The following is a 10,628-nucleotide window of genomic DNA, read 5'->3' as shown; positions in this document are numbered from 1 at the left end:
ATGTGTTACAAGCTCAATCGGAGTTCTAAACTGTAAAGAACAGGTCAGTTAGTGTGTCTAGGTTGCAAATTTAGTAAGTGGTGGAGCCCTAAAGGCCTTGGACGCCCGGACATTGCATATTTTTATCCTAGGTATATAAGGCACTATGTAAAAGAAATTAGAGTTCCCAAGCTCATTTGTTGAGAGCACTCTTTGGTGAGAGCTCTTGAGGTGTGTGGCTATGGAGTCCTTGAGCTTCTCCTTTCTCATGAGACTTGATTAACACTAATCAATGATTCATTCTCTTTCACTATGCCTCTCTCATGCTTCTTATGATTGCCTATGATGCTTAGATTAGCTAGATCTTCACTAATTAGTGGTTAATCCCTCTCTAATCTTGTGTGATTGCCCTCTCTCTTGCTTGTGTGTGCATATAGGTTTGATTGGAGTGTGGTGCTCAATAGATCTATGTGTGTGTATGCTTGTAATTAGTGTGTTGCATGATATGATTAGTGTTGTGTGCATCTTGCAATCGTATTCTGTGTGATTGGGTTGATTGGAGGTGAAGAGAAGTGGATGTGGAGATTGACCTTCATTGTGGCTTAGCTCCTCCATAGGCCAAGAAGCTCACCTTGTAGAGTTAACCATTTGTGTTGCCATAATTAGCTCACTAACCGTGTGAGTGTTTCCATGCCCTAGACAGGTAGCCCATCCCTCCGGATTGATAATTTTATTGGTCATTGGAGCTATGCAACGATGGGACCCCCAACACGGTCAAGCCATATGACCATGTGACAAATTGAGATTATATTTGTAACTATATACAAAATAAATACATTGTGTATGTGTGACACATAGACCCAAGGTATGCTAGACGTGTGTTGCCAAGAAACTATAGCTCAAGATAACACACCCGATCAAGCCATATGACCATGTGGGAAATTGAGACATGTAAAATAAACTAGCAATCCTAAAATATGTAATGCTTTTTATAGTAAAAACAAGCACAACTACACATTTGGTAAGAATGGATAGCTCAAGAGACCCGGTCAAGCCATATGGATAGCTAGAAGAACAAAAGGTAAAAATCGATAGCTCAAGATGGCACACCTGGTCAAGCCAAATGACCATGTGACAAATTGAGACTATATTTGTAACTATATACAAAATAACGACATTGTGTATGTGTGACACATAGACCCAAGGTATGCTAGACGTGTCTTGGCAAGAAACTATAGCTCAAGATAACACACCTGGTCAAGCCATATGACCATGTGCAAAATTGAGACTATAGAATTTGTAACTACATTTAAAAGAAACTAACAATCTTAAAATCTTTAACTCTTTTTATAGTAAAAACAGGCACAACTAGGGTAAAACCCCCAACTTAAGGCCACCCAAGCGGTTTTACAGAATTGTCACAATTTGCTACACTGTTTCGAGCGGGAAATGGCGCAAATGAAAGGTGAGCACATGAGCTATCATCAACAGAATTCTCGCCCACGGTGGTTACGCACAAGCGAAGAACAACGGAGATTCGTGAATCCTGTGTAACAAAAAATGGGTCCAATAAGATGCCATTGAGGGGGGTAAAATGAGCAGTTCGGCCAGCAAGGATCGAACCATTGATTTGACGGACCACATAAAATCGCCAATGGCCTAACCACTCCACCTTTCACCCATTGTTGTCCCATAAGTGGTGCTAATGGCACTTTATTTTGACGGGGACTGCGTCCTTGTACAGGGACCCGGTTTTTTAATGGCCCCTCTACCCTACACATTTGGTAAGAATGGATAGCTCAAGAGACCCGGTCAAGCCATATGGATAGCTAGAAGAACAAAAGGTAAAAATCGAGAGCTCAAGATGGCATGCCCGGTCAAGCCATATGACCATGTGACAAATCGAGACTATATTTGTAACTATATACAAAATAAAGACATTGTGTATGTGTGACACATAGACCCAAGGTATGCTAGACGTGTCTTGGAAAGAAACTATAGCTCAAGATAACACACCCGGTCAAGCCATATGACCATGCGGGAAATCGAGACTATATAATTTGTAACTACATGTAAAAAGAAATTAACGATCTTAAAATATTTAACGGTATGATGTCACACGTCCAATTTGAGATTAAGTACATTCTCTATTGAGTTAATACAACACTACCACCCAAAATTGTGAGTATGGACAAAACAATAAAGACTGCGGCGTATTAAACTCTTTAAGACTGAAGCATATAAAATACTTTAACCATATAAAACACGAGGTTTACAAGCTCCAACACAAGACATTTTCCAAGATTCCAAGTATTTTTTATTGAATGGTAGATGGAATCGTTATCCAACAAAAAAACAATATACATTATATATACATAGTCCGCATTGTTTAGTGGAGAGTTGAACTCTTTAATGGACATTGAAAACTAAAATAATGCATTCTAATTTTCATAGGTTATCACTAACTTGCAAAATTTAGGCTAGATTTTGAGATTGCCTTGAAAAAATTTGATAAAATGTGACAAGATTTAGTGTAACTACCGATAGATGCTTTAAACTATGATCTAAAAGCCGGTTTAGTGTTTAGGGTTGCTGGTAGACTTTGGGCATGCGAGGGTGGAGCATCCCTGGCAAAGGATTGATGACCCCTATGTTGGAACTTCAACCTTCCATGTGTCGGAGCTCATTCAAGGAAGCTACGACCATCACGTAGATATCTCGAGCCTCGTGGTCCTCCTCTACCTCATGCTCACTGACACCATGCCCTTCATCGAGCACCTTGCTCACGATGCCTCCAATGAAGACATCCATGCTACCATACTCTCCAAATGTGGGAGGATCTAGAACGAAAAGAAAGTATGATGGGGGCTCCTTCAACAATAAACTTGAAAGTGAGAGAAGCTAAACCTTTTATTGCAAAGAGTGTAGCCTTAGGCCTTGTGATAGAATTCACTGTATGCTCAAGATTGGATTAAGGATTCAAGCATGCAAGAGGCTATGAACTTAGTCAGAGAGGGGTTAATTTAAAGACCAAGTGATCTTCAACTTACGCAAGAATAAGAGATACGTTGTAAGCGATTTGTCTATAGTAAAAAAGATACTTTCTGAATTAAGTAGATCATCCTTGTAGTACCTGGCAAAATCTTTCCATGCCTGAGATGAGGGGTTGGTACTGGTGGAGCTCTAATGAATCCTCTATTTTTAAAGTCATGCCATGTGTATTAATACGCAAGATTGTGTGCTCATTACCGAGTTAAGGAAAAACTGTGTGCTTGAAATTAAGCAGTAGTCAGTGAGACAACAATGTTTTGTGTCTATATCAAGAGACGATAGTGATATTGCATGAGGGATTGTTGCCATATGTAGCTAGATCTGGAGTCTGCATGACTATACTTTGAAGGAATGCACTTGAGCTCTCCCCAAAAGATAACCTAGATAGAACCCCCAACTCCTGTCTTGAATTCTGGGAGCTCTCAATCCTTACCTTCTTACAGAGTGCACCACTGTGCCCGTAAGGATGCCTTTGAGCCAGATAGCAGCACCTTGTCTTGCTAGATCTGGAAGATCTGTAACCTAGATATGTGACTTAGCATGCTTCAACCCCCTAAAAATGGCATTTGGTTGGTTACATACCAGAAACAAGCTTCTAGCCACAAGCAGGAGCAAGAAGTTTTTAGAGGAGCGAAGGCTATGCATAATGCAATCCCTACACCAGATAGCCCCATTAGTTCCTTTTGGTTGCAAGCATCTCATCCTCATCAGTATAATGGGTGGTGCCATCCCGGGGGATTCACTCTATATAAAAAATGGGACGCCACCTGCGAGCGAACAGCTTTGATAAAACCCCTACATACGACTCATATTATAAAATATGACCCCTCTTTCTACACTTTTACGACAATCAATAAAGAAAACTATCATACCTCTATCTTACATATAAAATTTAGTTCTCACATGATGTAGCTGAGTAAAGCTATTCAAAGAGTGTGTAGCATAGTGACTGGCAATGTACTAAGGAACCACTTCTGTTGATAACTAGATGTACCCTCAATGTGTCTTAGTTTGACTTTCAAATTATGTACCTGATCAACCTGCACTCTTGCTACTTGTCCAATACTGACCCATCCAAAGCTAGTAGAAATCAACCCTTGACTTTCTCTAAATCAACCCTTATCTATGACCGGCTTGGTGCAAAATTTAATGTATGACCTGATAAAAAACATCCCCAAAATTTATCAGAGTTCTAGTTCACACCGGTGACCAATAGTTACAAGTAATCAACCCGGGTCAGTTCCCCCCCCCCCCCCATCATAAATCTTATACCACTCTTTCTTATTTTTAAGCTTGGGAGATATATTACTGGGGGCCTGCCCCGAACTTATACACTTATTAAACTTATTAAAAAACCCCCCTCCCCTGCACTTACGTGGTGCGGTAAATTTTCCATGGTGAATCCCCCGGGGGTGCCATCTTGAGCCATCGACTTTCACCTTCAGTTCTTCTAGCTTTCAAAGTGAAATATGGTATATCAATGGGTCACATTAGGTTAATGCAGGAGCCTTGATGTAATAGTTTGAAATAGAATTGAAAATATCTATATATATGTAGGTTGACTTAAATGCTTCTTTTTTTTAATAGGATATCTATACAATCATTAAGGTAGAGGGTAAGAAAAAGGAATTTCTTCAATCTCTAAGGTCAACTCTCTGCAAGGTGATTAGTGAATTATCGGAGAAGCAGATGCAAAGTATTGTGCAAAATGAGACACTCATAGACAAAATGCTTGAAAAAGCAATCGTAAATGCGATCTCCAAGGAAACCTTTGTTATAAGCAAAGACAAAGCTCGTCAGTTTGCTTATAGTATCATTGGTAACATGGAAAAGTGCACCCATGATTTATATGAAACTCTTCCCGAAGGTGTTCAGTTGATAAAGCTCAAGTCTTGGGATTTGGCTTGGCGTGCAGAAAGAAAGAAGAGTAAGCGTGACAAAGATATTGTTAAGGCGGTTACGCCGCTAGCGGAAGCTAAATAGCGAGAACTCAACCAACAACAGAATTTGTCAGACGAGGATGGAGCTTGACCCGCAGGCGCATGGAAACAACTAGGTGGGTGTCAAATCACCTACTCGACCTTCTAATGACAATCACTACTAAGAAAATCAAATCTAAGTTCTAGAATACGCAAGTGACTGAAATCCGTACTACGAACGAATGCTATACGAAACAGGATCTAGAATCATTGAATCGATCTCAAACTCAAGGGGAAGTCTATACACTAGGTAAGAACAACACCCTAAAGACTTGAACTGCAAAATCAACCTATAATCACCCCGTGTGGTAAACGCGTATGAAGACAGGCCGAAAAATACAGGTGATCAAAACTTGACCCCGATGGTACTAATGTGTAGCTCTACTCGTTGTGGTTCTATAGATATGCTGCACGCTCTATTCCGACACACGAGTTGGAAGAAAACTCACACCGAAGCTCGTAGGAACTTACCACACATAGAAGCCGATAGCGCGCACTCTTGGTATCAGTGCGTAGCTCTCGCCGTTGCTAACACAATGGCGGTGTCGCTTCTCCAATGGCGGCTCCGTAGCTCGCGTAGCAAGTAGATAAGACTCTCTCTCTCTCTCTCTCTCTCTCTCTCTCTCTCTCTCTCTCTCTCTCTCTCTCTCTCTCTCTCTCTCTCTCTCTCTCTCTCTCTCTCTCTCTCTCTCTCTCTCTCTCTCTCAGACACAGTCACGGCGCTCAAAAACTCACTTTGATTAATAAACTGAATTCTTCTTAGGTTACAAAACTTTGGCTTATATACCTCAGCCTTGGAGGTGAGAACATCTCTAACTAATTACATCAGCAAGTGAAATTACTTCGGAATTACAAGCTGGAAACTCAATTGAGTCCCGTTACTTAATGAATGGCTCAATTCAAAATCAATGTCGGAAAGACATTTATTACAATCAATGGTTACAAAAATGATGAGTGTGAGCAAAAATGTGGGTGTGATCCTCTGCTGGCTCAACACTCCCCCCCTCCGCGTTCATGTCATCCCTGACATGACTTTTATGCTTGGTCAATAAATTCCTGTCGTCTTGAGCATCTGCAAATGTGATTCGTATCGTAGGTTGCCGATGGTCAAGGTTGGGCTGAATATTTTGCTTTCGTGGGTGAAAAAGCCGGTGTAGAAAGCTTCTTCGAATGTTTGCATGTGGAAGCTAGGCAAAAACATAATCCTCTGGTATAGGAGGTGCAACACTTTTGGAGAAGGCTGCAATGAAAGATCATATATCATATCAGTCACTGTGTCGGACGTCGATAGTAGACTCGAGGTCGTGGCTTTATCTGGCGCGAACACTTCAATGCAAGCTAAGAGAAACCTGTAGATTTTCTTGAGCATCTGACACGAAAGGTCAGGAGAGCCAGTAAAGAGCTTGATGGTGCCCGTTAGGGTTTTCACCATGTAGGCTTTACCTATTCTCTCTCCTGCCTTTGGTCCTGGCATCTTGGGATAATTAAGCCAATTTGGCTTCTTTTCTGCAATCTTGCCATGTTCTTTCCAGTTTTTGACTCTTGGCACCGGGCAGAAGGTTGCATTCTCCCGAATCTCCTTTGGTGCCTCCACCAAGTAGATGAGGTAGGCTGGGTATTTGTTCAGCCAACCTTTCCTCCATCTAGGTTGTGAATCTACTATCTTCTTTGACTGTTCCTCCTTTGTGATGTCGCCTTCGTAAAGAGCGACATACTGCTCCTCCTCTATTCTCTTTTTCGTCTTTAGCACTTCAAATTTCATCAAAGGGAAAGGCAGGCTGGGTTGCATCCACTCTTCATGGAGCACTTTTGTGTCTAATCCCTGAAGTCTAATGGAGATGAGGAGTCTCCTCTCCCATTCCATTTCCGCCTTGGCACTCTCCTCTGCTGACTTTTCTATTTGGTCATGGAGCCTTTGTTCTTCTTCTTCAGAGATTCCTGAAGTCGAGGCCACCTCGTGAGCTGGGGCTGGATCTTCAATTGTGGTTGCCTCTCCAGTTTCTGGTAGCTCTATGGCTGCTCCACCTGATTCTTCTTGTGGTGTCTCTGTCTCTCTTCTTTGTTGCTCTTGTAGATCTTGGAGCTGTTTGCGGAGGGTCTCATTCTCTGTTCTTAGTGTTTGATTTTCTAAAGTGAGCCTCTCCTCTGCTGCCAATGATCCCTCCGCAATGTGCAACCTTTGCACTTGCTCTAATCTTAGCTCTCTTTGTAAGCTTCGGACCTGATCTTCCAGAGCTGGTACAAGAGCTCCCTCTTGATCGGTTCCTGCTCTGCTAGCTCTAGGAGTAGTCCTGAGTCTAGTGATTGTTCTTTCTTGGAGCTCGACTCTTTCCCTCAGCTCAATGAGCTCATCTTTAGCCACCTCCAAGTCGTCTTCCATCCGCTCCCTTGCTTCCTGTGCACTTATTACTTCTCTTGAAGCCTTGGCTAGCTGGAGTATCAAGCCGTCTCTCTCGTTTTCCGCGTCGTAGAGTGATGCTTTATGACTTTCAGATTCAGTCATAGCATCCTCTAATTTCCTCTGCAACTCAGCTTCCCTTTGTTTGGCTGTCTCAATCTCCACTTCCTTTGCCTTGGATCTTCTTTTGATCTTGCTGAGCAGTTCATGCACCATGTGCATGTCTTTTTCATCTTCATCTGTCAACTCTAAAGCTTTTTCTGCCACCACCTCCACTGGCTTCGGCTCTTCTAGTATGTTCTGCTCGTCCAGTTTCTCTTCACTCTCTTTTGTACTCTTTATTTATTCCTCTGTCCCTCTCCGATCATCTTGTTTTTGTAGGTGGATCCCATAGACTGCCTCAAGGGCCTCTTCTTCAGTGTACCCTATCGCTACCAGATCCTCATAATCGTTTTTCTTTTGCTGAATTGGATCTATCTCCTTTTCCTTGGTCCCGGCCTCCGGCTTTTCCATACCAGCCGTGTCCATCTCTATTGTGGTCTCTTCCACAATGATTTCCGTCTTCTTTGGGCTTGGTACATCAGTAAAGGAGGGCTGATTGTCCTCAGTCATCTTGGCTTTCCCTTTGTTTGCTTGCCCGTCTTTCTCTTGAGGTTCAGTAGACTCATCTACTTTCTTCTTCCCCTTGTCGTCCTTTTTCAGCTCAGCTTTTAAAAGCTGTACTTCCTCTTCAGTGTATGGCTCGACATGTTGCTGCTCCAATATAGCCTCTGACTCCTCATAAGCTCTAATATATTGATCATATTGATCAACATGTGGCCTGGCTGAGCTAGTTCCAACTTTAGTGGGGTCTGGCACCCACTTTTCTTCAAAGTCCCCCTTTAGAGCTCTTTCCGCTCTAAACTGCTCCACCAGTCTTTCCATTCTTGCCGCTTTCTGACTTTTGGTTTGCTTGGGAGAAACCTTCTTCTTTGCTTTCTTCATAAGCGGCTCATCCACATCCTCTTCAGGTTCTGAAACTATTTCTAGTTTCCTGCGTGCTCTTATGGACGCCCTCTTGGATACTTCAGGATGTTCTTCCTTCTCATCGGCTTCTCTAAGCCACTCATTCTTGGAGGGAACCTTTGGCCATTGATCTCTGGCTCCAATAGCTTCATAAGCTATTCTTGTCAGAACTTCAGCTCCTCCTATATACTTTGGCTTCTCGTTGTGCATGGCAATTACTTGCTCGTGGATGTGTTGAGCATAATTCACCTCTTTTGGCATATTGCTCTTCAATGCCCATGTGATGGTAGTTGCAATGGCATGGGGTGGTGTCGTATACTTTTGCGGTCTTTTACTGCAAATATGGAGAAACTGGTTGTACAGTCGGCAAAGGGTTGCCGCTCTTTGGTCTGCCATATCTCCATAGGTTGCATTCTGTTTCTTGGACCCATAAACCTCTATAGCCTCCCTTCTTTCCCTGACAGAGCTCCCTTTGTTGTGCAGCTTCAATGCATCTGCAATGAGCTGTGGAGTGATCTGTACCTCTACTTTCTCTCCATCTATTGCTGTCAATGTGGCTTTCCCATCCTTCTGAATGGAGGTTGCCAACTCATACACTCTTCTTGTATCTACACCTGATGGTCTCGAGGTGAAGAATCTGTGCAAGTCTGCCCTTTCCAGGTACCTGCTGATGTTCTCTGACCTGCTATAATCCACCAATTCTTGTGGGATCATCGGTATATCCACTGCTTGCCCTTGAGGATCTCTGAAAGTCCCCTGGTAGATCTTTATTCCCTCTTGTTCCAGTACTGCTTCCTCCACCCAAGTTTTGGTTGGCTTGAGGGTTTCTGTTGGAATGTCAAAGGGTTGTGCTTCTACAAGAGCATCTTTGACTGTCGGCCTTTTTCTCTTTGTTGCTGATGACTTGGCGGAATCCATGGATCCTATAACTCCAATTTCAGAAGTTAGCGTCTTTTTAGTACTGAAAGCCGAAATGAAGCTTTTAACTATTCAAATGACTTGAAAATTGAAACATGAGCTATTCAGGGCCTAAGGATGCAGGGTAGGTGAAAAAATATGCAAACTGGGCTCAAAATCATGCTGGAGACATCATACGCGTATGATGTCTTTTGTGTCAAAATGACTTCATATTGGTTGTGCTTGTAGCTGATAGTGTATACATGAGTATCATATGCTTGGATTTGAGTTTGGATCCCATTTGGTCAGGTTTTGGCCAGTTTAGTCCAGTTCAGGCTCTTGGCAAAATTTTGAAAGGGAATTGGATTTTATGATCCAAATTGGATAAAACTTGGTGGTTCACCTTCAAATTGCATGTAGATCACTTCTGTTTGGTGGTTGAAGCCCTGAGGTGCCAAAATCACATAGTGAGACATCATACGCGTATGATGTCTTTTAGTGTATTTTTGGACCAAATTTCTCTATAAGCTTGGATATGGCTTTAGATAGGTTTATTCAGTGGATTTATGAATTTATGATAGATTTTGGGCTAAAAATGGCTCTGGAGACATCATACGCGTATGATGTCTTTTTCATCAATTTTTCATGGGATTGGTTCTGTGGACTCCCCATGTACTAGTGAAGGACTGTCCCTACTCAAATCTTGGTTTGGACTTGAGTATGTTGGATTTGGGCTAAAATAGGCTTTGGATGAAGGATTTTCCCTCAATTGGGCTAATGGGGTGATCCACTTGACCAAATGGTTCCAAACTTCATATGTAGCATGTATTAGATATATATAATGGATGTATGATGTCAAATGAGCAGTTTTGGCTCTGTAAGTGCAAATAGACATCATACGTGTATGATGTCTTTTGTGTCAAAATGGTGCTTTTTGGTTCCAGATAGCTTATAGATGTGTTAATCAACAATCCTACAAAGTTTCAATGAGTTTGGAGTTATTTTGACAAAATTACGACCAAAAATCAATTTTATGGCCTACTTTGTGTCTTTTTGGTTTTCCTTGGGTTTTCTAACTCCAATTCTCATGATACTTGGTTCATAGGATGTGATTAACATGTGGAATGAGGCTATGCACTCAAATGTTGAAATGGATGTGAAAATCATGCTGTGAGACATCATACGCGTATGATGTCTTTTCTTGAAATGTTGGTCTTTTTGTGCAAAGAATGCTTTGTGCTAGTGCCCTAAGCCATGCTAACTAGTTTTCAACTTAAAAAGTCATCAGTTTAGCTAAAAAGCCCCCTTATAGGCATTTC

At 42.0% G+C, this 10,628-nt stretch overlaps 1 protein-coding gene across 1 annotated transcript; it reads right to left on the bottom strand.

Moving 5' to 3' along the window:
• Window positions 1-2,640: 2,640 nt before the first annotated feature.
• LOC147435245 (uncharacterized) lies at window positions 2,641-3,190 on the bottom strand. Its single transcript, XM_086487928.1, has 2 exons — window positions 3,113-3,190; window positions 2,641-2,850 (listed from the first exon to the last, which is right to left on the bottom strand). Exons 1-2 carry the CDS (start codon window positions 3,188-3,190, stop codon window positions 2,641-2,643), a joined length of 288 nt encoding a protein of 95 aa, XP_086344054.1.
• Between the last annotated feature and the right edge of the window lie 7,438 nt (window positions 3,191-10,628).

The sequence above is a fragment of the Adiantum capillus-veneris genome, chromosome 18 (genome assembly GCF_014529385.1).
Source record: "Adiantum capillus-veneris isolate H3 chromosome 18, ASM1452938v2, whole genome shotgun sequence".
Lineage (NCBI taxonomy): Eukaryota > Viridiplantae > Streptophyta > Polypodiopsida > Polypodiales > Pteridaceae > Adiantum > Adiantum capillus-veneris.
The sequence above is the reverse complement of the archived record's forward strand: the minus strand, read 5'-3'. Positions and strand labels throughout refer to the sequence as shown.